The 20,169-nt window shown below is 39.0% G+C and overlaps 1 protein-coding gene across 1 annotated transcript in view; it reads left to right on the top strand.

Moving 5' to 3' along the window:
• RYR2 (ryanodine receptor 2) overlaps positions 1 to 20,169 on the top strand; it is a gene marked incomplete at its 5' end in the record, with an annotated part of 557,937 nt that overhangs the window by 307,820 nt on the left and 229,948 nt on the right. The window contains 6 exon segments of the mRNA NM_001082757.1: positions 474 to 682; positions 4,638 to 4,812; positions 16,446 to 16,654; positions 17,449 to 17,801; positions 18,394 to 18,508; positions 19,538 to 19,698. Coding sequence (NP_001076226.1) covers positions 474 to 682; positions 4,638 to 4,812; positions 16,446 to 16,654; positions 17,449 to 17,801; positions 18,394 to 18,508; positions 19,538 to 19,698 — 1,222 coding nt within the window.

The raw sequence follows: 20,169 nt of genomic DNA, 5'->3' as shown, positions 1-20,169 counted from the left end.
GCTATGGTTTGAATATGATTTGGCTCCCAAACTCATGCAGGATTTTAAACTCCAAAGTCATGTTAAAGGTACTGAGAAAGGAGAAACCTTATCCATTTATGTTGTCTAAGAGGTGGACCCAACAGGAAGTCCTTGGGTCAGTGGGAGTGTGCTATTGGAAGGTAGTTCTCACAAAAGGGCTGTTAGAAAGCAAGCGCTTTGACCCAGCCTGTCTCTCTCCTCCAGCTAGACAGGTGATCCTTTCTTTCATGCATTCCACCATCCAACATCCACCACTCTCATCAGAGGCCAAACCAATGGGGCTGTCTAATCTTGAATCCAAACCTCTAAAACTGTGAACTAAAGAGATCTTTTCCTTTTATAAGTTACATGGCTCTGGAATTTTATTATAGTAGCCAACAAGAGACTAATACACCTCCCTTCTTTTCTGATTCCTCATCCAATGACCACGAGAATCTCTTTAAAATCCACAGCTGCCAGAGCCGAAGTGTGCAGTGGCACAGGGGAACGGTTCCGGATCTTCCGTGCTGAGAAGACCTATGCAGTGAAGGCAGGACGGTGGTACTTTGAATTTGAGGCTGTCACTTCTGGAGACATGAGGGTTGGCTGGAGCAGGCCAGGTTGTCAGCCGGATCAGGAGCTTGGCTCGGATGAACGTGCCTTTGCTTTTGATGGTTTCAAGGTGAGTAGACTTAGTTGGGCACTAGATTTTGTATGTTCCTGTGTACCAGGTGCCTGTGTGTTCCCACACTGCATCACTGGTTTCCTCTTGCTGTCCCTTTTGGTGCAGTAATAACAACAGTATTTGAAACAGCACAAACTTGGAAAAATAGTTCATAGGAAAATTGTTGTTCTTGAAATCCCAAAACAATTTTCCTTACCCCATGAGTACTGTGAAGTTCACCAAATAATGCATTGCTACTCTGTGGTGATCAAAATGACCCATCCTGTCTATTCAAAGTGTTAAAGATATACCTAAAAGGAAAAATGCATATACTTAAGTAGAGCAGTTCCATATAAGGAATTTATTTTTTTTAAGATTTATTTATCTATTTTAAAGTCAGAGTTCCACAGAAAGAGGAGAGGCAGAGAGAGAGAGAGAGAGGGCTTCCATCCGATGGTTCACTCCCCAGTTGACTAGTTGACTGCAATGGCCAGATCTCTGCCGATCCAAAGTCAGGAGCCAGGAGTTTCTTCCGGTCTCCCATGCCAGTGCAGGGGCCCAAAGACTTGGGCCATCTTCTACTACTTTCCCAGGCCATAGCAGAGAGCTGGATTGGAAGTGGAGCAGCCAGGTCTCCAACCAGCCCATATGGGATGCCGGCGCTTCAGGCCAGGGCGTTAACCTGCTATGCCACAGCACAGGCCCCAAGGAATTTATTCTTAAACAGAAGTTAATGATATGTGTAAAATTTTAATAGAATAATACTTAAGGGTAGGTTGTTTATAATCATAATTGCAGTTTTCAAGAATTTTTTAAATATGCCTTTTTGTTAAAAATTTATTTGATTTATTTGAAAGAATTTATAGATAGGTAAAGAGGAGAGGTCTTCATCTGCTGGTTCACTCCCCAAATGGCCACAATGGCTGGAGCTGAGCCGATCCTGACGCCAAGAGCCGAGAGCTTCTGGGTGTCCCATTGGGGTTCCAGTGCTCCAGGCTGCATCTTTAACCTGCTGAACCACAGCACAGGTCCCATTTATCAACAAGGTTAATGTCTGTTTCTTTTTCTTTTTTTTTTTTTTTTTTGACAGGCAGAGTGGACAGTGAGAGAGAGAGACAGAGAGAAAGGTCTTCCTTTGCCATTGGTTCACCCTCCAATGGCCGCCACGGCCAGCACGCTGCGGCCGGCGCACCGCGCTGATCCGATGGCAGGAGCCAGGAGCCAGGTGCTTTTCCTGGTCTCCCATGGGGTGCAGGGCCCAAGCACCTGGGCCATCCTCCACTGCACTCCCTGGCCACAGCAGAGAGCTGGCCTGGAAGAGGGGCAACCGGGACAGAATCCGCCGCCCTGACCGGGACTAGAACCCGGTGTGCCGGCGCCGCTAGGCGGAGAATTAGCCTAGTGAGCCGCGGCGCCGGCCTATGTCTGTTTCTTAAAGTTGATAGAAGATCTGGTCCTTATTTTGTTATTTATATATTATTCAAATGTTTAAAAATGTTTAGAATAAAATACAATTAAAATCTATTATCCAAGCCAGAATTGGGCAATTATAGTCACTTTTGTATAGATATTTTATTTTTTGATCTTTTCACTTCTGACTTTTTATTCTGATTTATATTCCTTTTCATTTGAGAGTAAAAGCTATTATTAAATTGAAAAACAAAAACTAGAATAATTTTCATAAAGATATTTGACAATTGGTTATTTCAGATGTGTGATGTATTGTGTGGAAAATCATTTCTAGTCTAAAAATTTAGATAATTGATGCATCTTGTCCTGAAACATCAAATTTCCTAATTCCTGTTTTAAATTTCAGATGGAAAATTTTAAATTCTTTTTTTGGAGGTCAAAGTTGGTAAATTTAATATAAACTCTAAAAAAAAAAAAAAAAAACAAAGAAACAACAGGTGAAAGGTGGTAAAGGGGTAGGTTTGGCCTAGAGGTTTAGATGCAGGTTGGGAAACTGTATTATATAGGAAGTGTCTCCATTTGAGCTCCAGCTCTGCTTCCAGTTCTGGCTTCCTGCCAGTGCACATCCTGGGAGGGAGCAAATAGCTGGGTCCTTGCTACCCATGTGGGAGACCTGGATTGGGTTCCCAATACATACTTTCAGTCTGGATCAAGTCTGGTAGTTGTAGATATCTGAGTAATAAACCAGTGGATGAGAACATGCTGTCTCTCTCTCCCTGTGTCTCTCAAATTAATTAGTTGTTTTTAAAATGTAGCTTTAGCTTTGCTCTTCCTGAGAATCAACTGTAAGGAGCCAGAGCAGGTGCTACCCTTAAGAAGTTAAAATCAGGGCCTGCACTGTGCCATAGTAGGTTAAGCCGCCTCTTATAGCACCAGCATCCCATATGGGCACTGATTCCTGTCCCAGCTGCTTATCTTCCAATCCAGCTCTCTGCTATGGTCTAGGAAAGCAGTGGAAGATGGCCCAGGTACTTGGATCCCTGCACTTGCATGGGAAACCTGGAAGAAGCTCCTGGTTTCATAACAGTCTAGTTCTGGCCCTTAAAGCCATTTGGGGAGTGAACCAGGAGATGGAACACCTTTCTCTCTCTCCCTCTGTCTATATTTCTACTTCTCAAATAAATAAAATCTTAGAAAAAAAAATAAAGCCGTTAAAATCCCTGTTAGCCCAATCAGATCAGAAGGAAGAAAGGATCTTCAATTTAGGTACAGGGATAGGGTTGGTGGTAAGTGGGTTCTGGGTTTTGATGCCTTTTGATAACTAATTTAATTAATTTCTTAAAAAGTACAATATGTTCTTTGAGAGGAAGTCTGTACTCATTTTGCCTCAGTGACTATATAAAATTACATATGAATTCATCATGAAAGTGATGTTTAACCATAATGTTAAAAGATTTCCTTGAGAAAATAATTGCCATATTACTTTTGTGCTTAAATATTACCGGAGTAGGGGCCAGCATTGTGGTGTAACCGGTAAAGGCACTGCCTGCAATGCTGGCATCCTGTACAGGCTCTAGTTCCTGTCCTGGCTGCTCTACTTCCTGTCCAGCTTCCTACTAATGGCCTGGGAAGAGCAGCAGTAATGGTCCAAGTGTTTGGGCCCCTGCCACCCACGTGGGAGACCTGGATGAAGCTCCTGGCTCTTGGCTTTGGCCTGGCCCAGCCCTGGCCATTGCAGCCATCTGAGGAGTGAACCAGCAGATGGAAAATCTCTTTCTCCACATCTCTTTCTCTGTCTCTTTCCTTCCTTCTCTCTATTTATAACTCTTCCAAAAACATAAATAAGTAAATATATCTTTAAAAAATTTGTGGAATATACTATAGGCCCAGAAATCACATTTCTGAAAATTATGTTTCAAGTATATTTATGAGATTTCACTGATATATGTATATAAAAAGTTTCTATCTATATCTGATTTTGGCTTGTTATTTCAACAGATTTCTTAAGAATATTTTTAGGTTTGATGAAGCTTTTTTGGTTTTAGTATATAACTGCAATGCTTTTAGATTTCTGTTTTGTTAAAGGTATCAGTGACATTGGTTCCAAGGTATGGAGTTTTATTTGGAAATAGATGAAAATTAGATTGTCATTTTAAATGATAAATTCCAACTCCTAATTCTTTTCAGTTCTTGGAATGGAGAAAAATGACCCATATCCTGGGAAGCAATCATTATAGTGGAAAAAAATAAATTCTAAAGAGACATAGTTTTTCTTCTAATACGAAGTATGTGTGGGTTCAAATTTTTAATACTTGCCTCTCAAAATCATGACATAGCATCATTTGAGTTTGTCAAGTTTAGAGTCTGTGATGTTAATATAAGAGGTTTAGAATTCTCAGCCATCTGTATAGCTCATTGAACACATCTGCAGACTGTAATGCTGTAAGAGTTCCTTCTACCATTGCCTTGATAGAAGACACGGATGAGGAGTCAGACCAGGAAGGAGAGGGGCGGTGCTATTTGCCTGAGTTACATTGTGACAAGAGACTTCTCTCCTCCACAGGCCCAGCGGTGGCACCAGGGCAACGAGCACTATGGGCGCTCTTGGCAAGCAGGTGATGTTGTAGGGTGTATGGTTGACATGAATGAACACACCATGATGTTCACACTAAATGGAGAAATCCTTCTTGATGATTCTGGTTCTGAATTGGCTTTCAAGGACTTTGATGTTGGCGATGGTAAGTGTCCTGCCTTTTGTGTTGTCATGACATTTGCAACACAATGAAGCGACTTGTTTTCTCCCTTCCTAAAACCAGCCATCTTTGAGGGTGAGAGAGCAGATGGGTTGCAGCTGTAAAAGGCAGGGGCGCCTTGTGGCTGATTTGATCAGATGCCCTGGAAATTACTGTAACAGAAATGCTAGCTAGACCACTTAGCTAAGATTTTGATAAGATGGAAATGGCTTTAATGAGGTGAACAAGAAAAGACATAGCAGGCAAAAGGATAGTTTTCCACAATCATTCAATTTTCTTTTAGAACTTCCTTGATTAATTGGCTGCTTCCAGCCTCTTTCTGACATTTATTTCATGAAAATGGAATGACAATCTACTGTGAGTGAGACTCTCTGCTAGATACTGAGATAGTGAAAGTGAATAAAAACATTCCTGTTTTTGAGGAAATTATGGTTTGCCAGAGGAAGTCTACTGGCATGCTTTCTGCTCAGAGGATCAGTTCTGAAGTAAAGAAGTGCAGGTGCTTCTGTGGAAGCACACTATAAGGAGCAAGCATTTCCAACTTAGGGCTCTGAGGGGACTTTTGAGCAGGGTTGCAAAGGAAAGGCAGAGGGTGTGGTGAAGGCAGGAGAAGGTGTTTGTTCTTCAGAACTGTACTTCAGTATGGAGGCCATTGGGCACATGGGATTATTGAACTTTAAATTAATTTAAATTAAATAATGGTAAAAACTGAGTTCCTTACTCATACTAGCTACATTATAAGTACATGAGGACTGGTAGAGATAACATTTCTATCATTGAACTTGGTTTTATATCTTTGTCAAAGCAATGCTCAAGAATGATATACTATTATACTTCTAGTGATCTATGTTTATTTTAAAATATACTTTATATGAATCAAATCATCTTTTCATTTGATTATTATATAGAGCCTCTGCCTATGTTTCTGTTGAACTAGGGTCATTTTACTTACTGAATATTTTATTAGGTGGAGCATTAAGCATTTGATTATGATGTAAATTAAAAATATGTTGTCCCCAAAATTAGAAAAGGAAGGAAGGAAGAAAGAGAAACAGAGGGGAGGGAAAGAGGAAGAAAAGTATCATTATATATATTTTTTTTTTGACAGGCAGGGTCAGACAGTGAGAGAGAGAGAGAGACAGAGAGAATGGTCTTCCTTTTCCATTAGTTCACACCCCAAATGGCCGCCACGGCCAGTGCACTGTGCTGATCCAAAGCCAGGAGCCAGGCGCTTCCTCCTGGTCTCCCATTCAGGTACAGGGCCCAAGCACTTGGGCCATCCTCCACTGCCTTCCCGGGCCACAGCAGAGAGCAGAACTGGAAGAGGAGCAATCGGGACAGAACCAGCACCCCAACTGGGACTAGAACCCAGAGTGCCGGCACCACAGGTGGAGGATTAGCCTGGTGAGCCGTGGTGCCGGCCATATCATTATATTTTTAGAATTGTATCTGAACTACATTGAATCTGTTCTCTTTTTATTCATATCATATTAACATGGGAATTGTGTTGTAGCAATTATTATACCTTTGCTATGACCCTGAGAATCTAATGCATTAATGAATTCCTAACATAAAGTATAAAATGGTATCCTGTCCAATATAGTTATTTCTCAGATATTTAAAAAAAGGAAAGGGAATCACAAACCTTGTTAAAAAATTGAAGCAGTCATCCTGTTAACCTGTTAAATCTAGGTGAAGATCACCTTGCAGGCTCATTCTTGGTGAGGAAAGAGCTGTTCCACAAAGCTACAGGCAGAACGTTTGAAGACTTTTTTTTTTTTTTCTTTTTTGACAGGCAGAGTGGACAGTGAGAGAGAGAGAGACAGAGAGAAAGGTCTTCCTTTGCCGTTGGTTCACCCTCCAATGGCTGCTGCGGCCGGCGCACCGCGCTGATCTGAAGGCAGGAGCCAGGTGCTTCTCCTGGTCTCCCATGCAGGTGCAGGGCCCAAGCACTTGGGCCATCCTCCACTGCACTCCCTGGCCACAGCAGAGAGCTGGCCTGGAAGAGGGGCAACCAGGACAGAATCCGGCGCCTGGACCGGGACTAGAATCTGGTGTGCGGGTGCTGCAGGCGGAGGATTAGCCTATTGAGCCACGGCGCTGGCCTCGAAGACATTTCACATATCTTCCCCAAATAGAGACTGTGCTATCCTTCAGTGACCACAGCTTTATCATAAAGTCCTATGCTAACTGAACAAAGAAGAAATTGCTGAGAAACATCGGCCTTTGATAGTAGAGCAAGACCCCTTCATTATCTCAATATTTTCCATAAGATTAGGACTAATCCAAAAGATTATGATTTATGTGGTCAAGATTATGAGCATTATTGAGGTACTCACTGATATACTTTAGAGATTCTCAATTCTACTTGACTTTTTTATTTTTAATCTCTGTAGGGAAAGCAAAATTTTCATTGAAACTTCATTTTTAGAAGATCCATCTGAGGGAGGGAGAGAGGAAAGTATTATCATATTCTTCCAATCAGATCTATGAAATACATGAAATTTGTCCTCTTTATATTAATATTTTTTAAAATGTAAGAAATAAGTGTAAAAAATTAAATGAGAGGCCGGCACTGTGGCATACCGGATAAGGCTGCCGTCTGCAGTACCGGCATCCCATATGGGCGCCAGTTTGAGTCCTGGCTGCTCCACTTCTGATATAGCTCTCTATTATGGCCTGGGAAAGCAGTGGAAGATAGCCCAAGTCCTTGGTCCCCTGTACCCACGTGGGAGACCCAGAATAGGATCCTGGCTCCTGGCCTCAGACCAGCCCAGTGCAGACCATTGCTGCCATTAGGGGAATGACCCAGCAGGTGGAAGACTCCCCCACCACCTCTCCTCTCTCCAACTTTCTTTCTGACTTTCAAATTAAATAAATAAATCTTTTAAAAAAATAAATGAAAAAGGAAGATCTCTCATCCTGAAGTTTTGATGAAGTGTTGGGGTGAACACGTTCTCTCTCAGCATCATCCTCTATTCCCCATCTTTTATCTGTCCCAGACTTCTGCGAAGGGAAGAATCCTGCAATGAGTTGTTTAAGCTGCTCCTTGTTATGAGGAGAAATAAGCTTTAACTTGGTGAGATTTGGGTTGGGTTATATCTGTTTGCTCCAGGACTAAGAATTGGCTATCAGCCTAGAGAAAAGAAGCTAGGAAGCCCAGCCAGTGGTTTTTAAAGAAAAAGAAATGGAAATCTTACAGTTCATAGAGGATCCAGCCCTGAATACCAAAAAGCAAGCAAACAAATGAAAAGTCAGGATGAGTCTCAAATACCAGTTTATAAAAAATGGTACATTTTCTTTGCCTGTGCTCTCTTCTCTGCTCCATGAAGTTAATTTATTTCTTAAAGCACATTCATGTGACAGATTTCCACAGGTCAAGAAGGTATTATTAATTTTAGTAGGAAATTATACCATTCATGAACCTCCAAATTAAACCTCATTTATAATGATGCTATACTCCACTAAAATTCTGTCAATACATAGTTAACATGGTTTCTCTAATTTAAAAACATTCCCTTTTTGGATAGGTCTTCACTTTGTTTACCTGCTCTATTAAAGCTCTTTCATAACTGTCACATACTATAAATTCCAGGCTTCCTCCCAAAGATGCTATTAGATTATTTATGTAACTTAATTCTAGTATAAGAAAAGCATAGGAAAACCACTAAAAGTAGAGCTAAAAAGAAAACAAAGTCAAAGGAGCACTGATGAAAACACGCAGAAGATAGCTTATTTACTTGACACATTGATGTCATTGGAAAACAATGCACAGAATTTTCCCAGAGAGAAAACTTCTGCTTCCCACTATTCTGCAAGAAGTTATGCAATATGAGGCAATCCCTACTACTCTGGATATCACTGCATGTCTCACTCTGCTGCTACTTGGCACTTCCTGAAGTGTGCAAAATCCCAACTATTTTTACTGAAAAGAAAAAAGGAAGTGGGAATGCCTGGAAAGGAGTATCAAATGAAATCTCACGCAAAATTAAATACAGATTCTTCTAACCCAAGGGTTACTTCAGGGCTTCTGGGGACTCAGCCGATGAATCATCAGCAGAGATATGTGTGCTTGAGTCCAGACAAATGCCAATCTGGTCCATTCCCTTGTTAAGGACTTGCTTGTGACCTCCAAATCCTTAAGTTGAAGCTCTCACCCTCAGAGTGACTATATTTGGACATAAGGTCTTTAAATGGGTATTAAGGTTTAATGTGGTCCTGTGGGTGGAGTCCTAATCCATTATGACTTGTGTTGTCCTAAGGAGAGAGAGGCTGACCTAAACAGTGGGAAAATCCAGTAATCTGGTTCTGAAAAGAATTTTTTTGTTACCTTGTGCAAATAGCCTATTTTCATTATTTTAAAATAAAAGCACTGGGGCAGGTATTTGGCCTGGCAGGTAAGACACTGGTTAAGACACCTATGTCCTATAACAAGTCCTATATTCAAGTGCCAGCCCCACTTCTGATGCCACTTCCTGTCATTGCACATCTAGGGAGGCAATAGTGATGGGTCAAGTGATCAAGTTCATGCCACCCACATGGGAAACCCAGATTGAGTTCCTGGCTTCCAGCCTTGGCTCCACTGGGGGCCTGTTGCAGGCATTGGGGTAGTGAGCCAGCAGACAGGAGCTCTCTGCTTTCCTTTTCCTTGCCTCTCTCAATAAATACATAAATACTAGCACTAATGGGAGATGACCTGTTCATGCCTCTTCCAGTCCTTTGCCATTGGTTCACCTTCCAATGGCCGCCGCAGCCGGTGCGCTGCGGCCAGCGCACCATGTTGATCTGAAGCCAGGAGCCAGGTGCTTCTCCTGGTCTCCCATGCGAGTGCAGGGCCCAAGTGCTTGGGCCATCCTCCACTGCACTCCTGGGCCACAGCAGAGAGCTGGCTTGGAAGAGGAGCAACCAGGACAGATTCCGGCTACTCGACCAGGACTAGAACCTGGAGTGCCGGTGTCACAGGTGGAGGATTAGCCTATTGAGCCACGGCGCTGGCCGGAATAGGGACATCTTAGCCAGCATTTTAACTGCTAGACCAAATGCCCACACCATTATCAGAATTCTTGATTCAAATTTTGGCATCCATCTAACTAGCTGTAGACACTAGCCAAATGAATTAATGTATTAGTTGTTTCCTCCTTTGGAAAAATGGGTTTAATATTAAATAAGAAATGAAAAAATACTTATATATGATTTAGCAAATAGGAGGCCAGGGATACACAAAAAAATCCAATTGACATTTTATTAAAATATTGGCATTTCATATACAAAGATAATTGAAAATGAATCTTGATGCGAATGGAATGGGAGAGGGAGCGGGAGATGGGAGGGTTGCGAGTAGGAGGGAAGTTATGGGGGGGGAAGCCATTGTAATCCATAAACTGTACTTTAGAAATTTATATTTATTAAATAAAAGTTAAAAAAAATTTAAAAATCTGAAAAAAATACAATAGATAGTAAAGAATTGACATTAAAAAATATTGGCCTTTCTGTCTGCCTTTTAGCCGTTTGGTTTGGGTTATTCACATACATTCCTATCTGCATTTCAGAAATGTTCATGTCTTAGGAAAGCGGGAGTGCTTGTGATCTGCTCTATGTTCTTTTTGGTGTAGCCCCAGTGACAGATTTCATGCCTGTATTTCTCCCCCACACCCTTGACTGCCAGCTCCTTGGTTGGACTTGGGTACTCATCTCACATCCTTCTGCTTTGGAGCAGGAAAGCTCGTCAACAGAGAAAGTTAAAATTTATTGAAGCCATCTGTCTTTCGTCGGAGGAAGCAGCCTAGCCATAAGTTGTAGCTACTGTTTTAACAGACTTACGATAGTTAGGGTGGATTTGGCTTAGGCCCAAGTAACCAATTGGGCTCATCGGCACCAGTTAAGATCCACTGCCAGGAAGAAAACTTTCCTTAGATAGCGTCAGGCTATGTTATTTACAGGGTGTCAACTAAGGTAACTGGGATAGAAGATTGAGAACAGACAGGACAGGAACATAGGACCAAATTTTTACATATGCTAGGGGTATATGCATGTATTTTTGGATGGTATATTTTACATATGCTGGATATATGCATTTGTTTTATTGGGATGAAAGATTTATGTATTTTGTCTATCTCATACTAATAATTTAAATTTGATTATCTTTTGCTATGGAACAAGGATTAAGAGGGATGTCATTTATCAACCCGTCTTTTTCAATATGTGACAAACTTTCAGTCATTTCTGGACACTTCCCATGCAGGTTCCTGGTAATGCACCTGTGAAGGCAGTGGAAGATGACCCAAGTCATCTACTTCTTTCTTTGTTTATTATCTGTATTTTGTACTCAGAGGCAAGCTCCAGAATGTCAGGGCTTCTTCTTGATTCTGTTCACAGTGGTATCCCACTATGTAGAACAATGCCTGGAATATGACGTGTTCATTAAATATCACTGAATGGAGGCATCTGATACTTTGTGGGGAGGGACAGTGGAGCAGGCATTGGGAAACTAAGACCTGAGGGCCAAATCTAGCACAATTTGTGATTTTTATAAAGAAAGTTATTGAAACACAGCCACATTCATTTGTTTACACACTGCATTGGGCTGCATTTGCATTACAAATCAGAGTTGCCTTGTTACAGCAAAGACCAGGAGGCCCACAAAACCTGAAATCCATACTATGTATCCTTACAGAAGTTTGCTGAGGCCTGGCTATGGACCTTGGAATCTACAAAACTTGAGTTCCTTGCTGGGAACTATGATTACTATCTCATTGAATGGTTTGGAGGGTTCACTGAGATGAAGTATCAGATAAACACTTGGGGGTGGTGCTTAACAGGTTTTATAGCACAGCCCATTAAGATACTAATCCATACTGGGTTGCCAGTTTGAGTCCCAGATGTTCTGCTTTCATTCTTCCTCCCTGTTAATATGCCTGGGCAGAAGTGAATGATGGCTCAAGCACTTGAGTTCTGGCTACCCACATAGGAGACCTGGATGCTGATCTGGCTCCTGGCTTCAGCCTGGCTAAGCCCTTTCACTCTTTCAAATAAATGAATGACTGAGTGAATGAATGAATCTTAAAAAGATATAAAAACTTACGAAATGTTATATACTAATATGGAGTCATATAAATTGGGTATTGACTTTATTATCGGCATCTTTATTCAGGACACTGTGCCAAATACTGTACAAATGGAGCTGACTGAGGCTTGGCCCTTTCTCCATATGGTGGCTGAGCAGTACCTGTGGTTTTTTCTTTAATCTCCTTTGACTCTGTTGCTTTCTGATTATTTCTACTGCATAGAAGCTAATTTTAAAAAGTAATTTTTAGAAATATTGATTCATTATTTTAGCAGTTACTAAAACTGATTTCAAAAATAAGAATATGATTCAATTTTACTGTCAAGTTATACTTGATTTAAATCAGAATAAAAAAAAAATCTTCTACTTATCAGTGCATTTGCATATTTTGTGGTAGAGTTTGGGGCATTCCGCATCAGAGTGTCTGAGTTCAGGTCCCTGTTCTGCTCTCAGCTCCAGCTTCCTGCTAATGCTCACCCTGGGAGACTTCAGATGTTAGTAGTTGGGGCCCTTCACACACATAGGAGGCCCAGATTGAGTTACTGGCTCCTTGGCATTTGGGAGTGAACTACTGGATGAGCTCTATCTGTCTCTATGTCTTCAAGAAAATTAAAATTATTTAATTAAAAAATTTCCTTCCATATCCATTTAATAGGAACCAAAAAAATAAAAATATTATCTACTGCTATAATTGATGTAAGCTAATGAAGAAATGTATTTGTTTATTATAAAAGTAATATTAAATACCTTAAAAAAGAGTATAATGAAAATATACATAAATTCCTGCCACTCAGAGAAGAATTTTTAATATATTTCCCTACCACTTGAAGCAAGATATTATAAAAATAATTTTCCCTAAATCTCTTTTTAACTTAATGTTGTAAAATTGTCTAAAGGTGTAACAACATTTTATTTATTTTAAGATTTTTTTATTTGTTTAAAAGGCCGTTACAGAGGGAGGAGGGACACAGAGAGTGAAATCCACTGGTTCACTCCCCAGATGACCACAATGGCCAGGGCTGGGCCAGGCCAAAGCCAGAAGCCAAGAGCTTCATCTGGGTCCCTTATGTGGGTGTAGGGGCCCAAGTACTTGGGCCATCACCTGCTGCTTTCCTAGATTCATTACAAGGAGCTGAATCAGAAGTAGAGCAACCGTGACATGAACTGGTACCCATATGGGACGCTGGTGTTGCAGGTGGCAGCATAACCTGCTATACCACAACATTGGCCCCAACCTTTAAACATTTCTAAATCTTCCAAATGTCTTATTTTGGAGATGCCAGTCCTTCAGAAAAGTTCAGGAATAGTACAGTATCACTGTTATACCTTTCACCTGGAATAGTCAGTTGTTTTTATTTTGTCATGGTAGTTCTCTCTCTCTACCATTTTATTTTGGTAACCCTAAAGATTATTTTTAATGGTTGCTTGTATGTAATCTTCTGTATGTGATGTAGCTAACCATTCTCTGGTTAAGGAGAGATTAGTTTCTTCTTCTTCTTTTTTTTTTTTCAAACTTAAAATTAGTTTAATGAGCAGCCATTCTAGACATATGCATGATTTCACTTTAAAACCATGACCCTATGGATGGCTGTTACTGAAAAAAGGATTAACGTTTAGAGAATTCAAATAACTTTCTGAAGGCCAAAAAGCTAGTATGGTAGAGCTAAGACTAGAATCCGGGGCTGTTGGACTCTGAACTCTGTTTTTTCAATCACTTCTTTAGTACTGCTTGTCTGCCATTTTCTTAGATGGAAACTCTACAGCAAAACCTCCCTGCCTCTTGCCCCGTCCCTCTCTGCTGTTGCTGCTCCCCATCAGATTAGATGGATAACAGATTCTTTTGGGATCACTTCTTTACTCATATTTCTGCCCCTTTGTAGACTGTGAACGCTTTTGGCAGGGCCTGGCACATGGCAGCTGCTCCATAAATAATTATATGATAAAGAAACAAATGGTTAAAATTTCTTAATGCTTATTAATAAATTGTTCTATATAAATGTAGTTCTAGTTAAATTTGATTACTAGGATTTCTCATCCTGAGCTCAATGCAAACCAAGTTTCAGTGTTAGGACTTGAAGAACATGCTGTTTGTGCTATTTTATAGCCACATCATTTGTATACATTTCTTTATGAGGAACATGTATATCCTATTTTTAAATGGAAGCTGCAGTTTGTTTTAATAATAAAACACATATTCATGGAAGAAAATGTGTTGAATTGAGAAACAGAAAAACAAACAACAGTGTTAAAAATCCTACCACTGAAATTTTTTAATGAAAAAATCGTTTATTTCATCTTTGTTCCACCAACTAATATTTACTGTGAAAACTTTCATATATATTAATAAACTTTTGGAAACTTATTTTCAAAGGCTAAATAATATCCCATTTCATACAAAAATAAGTATCTTTATTATCAAAATAATATTCTGGAATTGTAAACATAACTGTAGTAAATAGTTATCATAAATCTTTGTGCCTGTCACTAGTCACTTACAGAAAAGTTCAGATTAAGATAAAAAATACTCAAAGGTATATAATGCAGATATAGTTGTTCAATAATGTCACCTGTAGGCTGGGAACTCCTATAAATAAAATGATTAGAAGAAATAGATGTTTGCTACCTGAAGAGATGTTTTTGTCTTGGTATCCCCTATGTTACCTCAAATGGATTCTGGATTTGCCAGTTCTTTTGTATTTATCCAGTCTTTTTATTTGATTGCATAGGGAACACTTATTTAAAACAACTTTCCTTGACTGCTGCTTTAGGGGTTGTCACAGCTGCAGAAGCAGCTGCAGTTTTCTTAATTTTAACTAGAAACTCATCATTCACACTTCTCTGAGCGCAGCTGGATAGGTTTTTTTTTTTTCTTCCTGGATGTCTGCATTGTTTTATAACCATTTGTCTGAATTGATATTGATGAATACAAACTGGGTGGAATCATTATGAACTTTGGATATAATGTTTTTCATCTTGTGAAATGTTAGGGCCATATATTGATTTCACTCCCACTAATTTCAACAAGGAAAGATGATAAGAAGTCAGTGCAATGCTTTTGAAAGTTGTTTGTTTATTCTTAAGACTCACCACTATTTTTTTAAAATCTACAAGTTAGATTCTCTAATTCTAACTTGTAGTCTGTGTTCCAGTAATTACTTTGTTGGGGTGTCTACTTACACATTTGAGTCAAACATTAGAAAAAGAAATGCAGAGGATGTAAATAGCCTAACCATATCAGTTAATTTCCTTGTCAAAAAATATACCTCATCACCTTGACATTTGGTTCCAAAGAACTCCAAAAAACAATTCATAGAGTTAATACGGGAGCACTTTAAAAAATCTTGTAGGAAATGATGTTAAACTAAGTTTATTTTCCTACAAACATTTTTGAAATGCATGCATAGTTTTTTCATAATATGCATTTTCATGAACTTTTATAGACCCCTTATATTGTTTTCCCTTTTAATTGAAGAGTAAAAATGTTTGCTAATTCTACCACCCATCAGATTAGTTACTGAGAAATTTAATTGGTTTTTGTCCTGCTGCTCACTACTATCACATGTATGTGCATATACAGATACATTTATCTATAACATATATCATGTGTCTTATATATTTTCCCATACTTAAATCTGGTTTATTCCAGAATAAAAAGGAGGCAAAATCCTCTTCAAGGATCAAAGGCAGATTCAATGGATGGCACCGTTTTCAGTGTTTGCCCCTAGTCCTCTTTCCTTGAGTTATGTATGCAGAAATCTATAGCTCAACCTTCCTCTAGTGCTTGTCTTCCAAGTGCTTTAGCTACATGGAAGAGCAGGGCAGGAGGAACACCATGGGGCAAGAGGAAATGCAGTCCTCAGTGCTTACCTCTTCTCTTCCCCTTTCTGAGAGAGCGGCATGCAGCCCTGATGAAGGAGGCTGTCAGGTAGAGGTCCCCTTCTAGGACTGGTCACTCCAGGATTCCTGTAGTGGCCAGGGGACCCTTAGCAGTTATCTCATTTTACAGAAGTCCAAGATAAGAGAAGGGAATTCTACAGAGCCTACAGCTAGTCAATCCTGATGCCATGATCAAATACTGGTCTTCTTGCCTTTACATTTAATATTTAATGTTAGGGTTCATTTTACTCATTTATTTATTTTTAAAGAGTGAGAAATACACACACGCACAGAGGTCTTTCATCAGCTGGTTCACCTCCAAGTAGCTACATACTGCCAGGCCAGACAGAAGCCAGGAGCCAGGAGCTTCTTCTGGGTCTCCCACATGAGTTCAGAGGCCCAAGAACTTGAGTCATCATCTGCTGCTTTCCTAGACACATTAGCAAGGAGCTGAAATGGAAGTGAAGCCACCAGTACCCATATTGGTTGCTGGTACTGCATTTGGCAGCTTTACCCGCTACACCACTCTGCTGGCCCAGTTAGGGTTCATTCACTGTTATTTTCATGGTAAGGTAATAACTTTCACATACAGTCTTGGAGCAGATTGTTTGATAGTTCTGTCACAACATGATTTCCTATTAATGATACTGAAGCCTTTGATTTTGATTTTTCTTCCCAGGATTCATACCTGTGTGTAGCCTTGGTGTGGCTCAAGTGGGCAGGATGAACTTCGGGAAAGATGTCAGCACCTTGAAATATTTCACCATCTGTGGCTTACAAGAGGGCTATGAGCCATTTGCTGTGAATACAAATCGGGACATCACTATGTGGTTAAGCAAGAGGCTTCCTCAATTTCTCCAAGTTCCATCAAACCATGAACATATAGAGGTTGGCTTTTGCTTTAAAACAGATCATTTTAAAAAACAGGAGTAGCAAATCTTTATACATGAGAGTACTGTGTTGGACAGTTACTGTAATTTATTTAAAATGGCAACCCTGAAATGATAGCAGTGAATTCCAAGCAAAGGTTTTGCCTCTCAAATTAGGAACTTTACCTGTAGTATTATACTGGTACAGAATCTTTTTATTCATAGGTATTGTCAGACTGAATCTGAATTTGTACAGTTATAACATGAATTTCCCAAACCACCTTTAAAGCTAGAAGAACTCCATAAATATATTATTTTGGTATCCTAAGGGCATTGATTCCAGTACCACCCATCCCCTATCCAAAAATCCCTTTATAAAATTGTATAGTATTTGCATTTATGTTTGTACATAAAATGAATGCAAATCCTCCCATATACTTTATATCATTTCTAAATTATTTGCAATGCTTAATAGTATATAAACAGATACTTTACTATATTGTTTAGGAAGTCATGACAAGGAAAAGAAATCCTGTACATGGTCATTACAGATGCCATTTCCCCTTCCCCCAAATATTCTTTGATCACAATTGGTTGAATCTGTGGAAGTGGGACCCATGCAGATAGAGGAATGACAATATGGGTATAGCCAAGACACTGATGCTCTCATGTTTAGTCACCTCTTACAAAGTGATGTCATGTGTAACCTGTTTGAGGGATTGTAAAACCATGACAGGCATTGGTCATCTTTAGAATCAGGAAATTGGTAAAGGTAATGAGAATAAAGAAAATTTCTGTTTCTTTATTTACTAGGTGACTAGAATAGATGGCACCATAGACAGTTCTCCATGTTTGAAGGTCACTCAGAAGTCTTTTGGTTCTCAGAACAGCAACACCGATATCATGTTTTATCGTCTGAGCATGCCCATTGAGTGTGCAGAGGTCTTCTCCAAGACGGTGCCTGGAGGGCTACCTGGTGCTGGCCTCTTTGGGCCCAAGAATGATCTGGAGGATTACGATGCAGATTCTGACTTTGAGGTTCTAATGAAGACAGCTCATGGTCATCTGGTACCTGATCGTGTTGACAAAGATAAAGAAACTACAAAAGCAGAATTTAATAACCACAAAGATTATGCTCAGGAAAAGCCTTCTCGTCTGAAGCAAAGGTTATTCATAGATATAGCATGTTTTAAATATGTAGTTTTTGTGTAAGGAGGGTTATAGTACAGGGTAATGGTTGATTTGTTCCTCCTTTTTTTTTTATTTGTGCAAAGATTTTAAAAGGAAAAATAAAGCAATCCATTGGTTATCTGATTTGTCAGTACAGATATAATATATGCACAGTTACTCTTTAAAATGTGTACAAGTATATTCTGCATTGAAACTTAAGGAGTGTTCTCTATAAAATAATATTTTGTATGGTGAAGAATGCAAATTGATTCAGCTTCCTTTCTTAAACTGTGTCAGGGTTTCTCTCCCTCAGCAGTGTCAATACTTTGGGTCAGATAATTCTTTTTTGTTGGAACTTTATTGGGTATAGAAGGCTGTTTAGTCACATCCTTGGAGCCCCACCCCTTAGAAACCAATAGCAGTGCATCCCTCTACTTGTGACAATTAAAAATATCTCCAGATATTTCCAGATTCAACCTGGGGAGTAAAATCACCCAGTTGAAGACCACTTCATTGATTATATGCTCACATTTGAAGTAGCCAGAACCTTTTAATGATACTTATTCCTAGTTCTCTAATATATTTCAGATTTTTGCTTAGAAGGACAAAGCCAGATTACAGCACAAGCCATTCTGCAAGACTCACAGAAGATGTCCTGGCTGATGACCGGGATGACTATGATTTCTTGATGCAAACGTCCACGGTATGAGGTTACAGCTTTTGTCATTTATTTATACTTGTCAATAACTGTGCTTTAGTATACTTTGATTCATTGTATTTAGCAATAGTATTTTAAAGCTAATTATTCACCTATATGTTTAGATATATTTTTGAATTGAACTCTTGGAAGAAAAATATATGTCTATTAAGATGTATATGTTGCAAAATAACAAAAGTATCCTTAATGACATCCATAATCTTAATTTCTTGATTTTGCTACCATGTTTCTTGACATGTATTTTCATTGTATTTAATTTGACTTTTTTGAATGCATATAATTTCCTTAATCATAGTGAATTGTCTAAAAGAAGATCATCTATTATACTTTATGAGGGGTCAGATTTGGTTCTCTACTATTTTCAAAACTACTTTCCCTGAGATGTCACATGGAAAAAATATATAGTTACATTCATTGTAGAGAGCTTCTGTATTTGAGTTTGATGTTCACATTTAGATTAGAACTATTTGAAAGTCATTTTAAGTTGTCAAAATATTATAGTCAGAGATAAGAAAGACAAGTATATGAAGAGAGGCAGATGGCAGGTATAAAAACTGGCACAGATTAATGTAGTTGCACACACTTGCCTGCTTAGCGGGTTGATGATTTTATTATATGTATATGGTGTCTATATGTACACATATATATGAATGTATGTATGTGCATGTGCTCTGAAGTATAAAAAGCCTCAAATCATTTAGCATGTTTATTAAGAGTCTTCTGTCTTCCATTATCTTATTTAATTCAAAATCTCTGATACAAGATTTTTCTTATTTTGCAGTGTCAGTGAATTCAGCTAGATCAGTGATTTTATTTCAGCAAATTTATTTTACAAAATAGTTATTTTCTAAAATTATTCAGAAACTGTGATAACAGTTAACATTGCAAATTGAAGATTTGCTTTGTTTTGTTTTATGTTGCCAACACTTGGTTGTGCACAGTTAACATTGCAGATTGAAGATTTGCTTTGTTTTGTTTTATGTTGCCAACACTTGGTTGTGCTCTACTTGACAGTACTATTACTCAGTGAGGATATTTCCTGGACAAGAACCTGCTAATGTCTGGGTGGGCTGGATTACATCAGATTTCCATCAATATGATACAGGCTTCGACTTGGATAGAGTTCGCACAGTAACAGTTACTCTAGGAGATGAAAAAGGAAAAGTACATGAGAGGTTGGTTTTCTTCACTTTTTTACATGAATGACACCTAAAAAAATGGTAAACCTAGATATTTTTCCATGTTTTTTGTGCCTAGTATATCTGTTTATAGGAACAAAATAATCAAGTCATTAATGTCAATTATATGTTTATTTTTCATACCTAACAGTAAAATATCTAAATATATTAAAAGAAAAAGACACTATGCAATAAGAACAGTGCATCCTTTTGGGGTAGTAATATATTCCTTCAGGCAACATGACTCGCAACTTGAGTTACCTGTGTTTTAAGAATTAGAGTTGGGTAAAAATGAGGCATTTGCCATGTAGTTTGATATGTATCTTGGGAACTAGCTGTGTGATGGGGGAAAGACTCATTCCTAGCATTATATTTTCTGTTAGCATCTGTGTCTTCTTAAATAAACTCCGTGTCTTATGAGTGAAGACAATGTGGGTTGGCAGTTTAGCCCAGGTGAACACATGTGAA

Source organism: Oryctolagus cuniculus, chromosome 13 (genome assembly GCF_964237555.1).
Source record: "Oryctolagus cuniculus chromosome 13, mOryCun1.1, whole genome shotgun sequence".
Taxonomy (NCBI): Eukaryota; Metazoa; Chordata; class Mammalia; order Lagomorpha; family Leporidae; genus Oryctolagus; species Oryctolagus cuniculus.
Note: the sequence above shows the minus strand (reverse complement) of the source record. Positions and strands in the feature narration are given on the sequence as shown.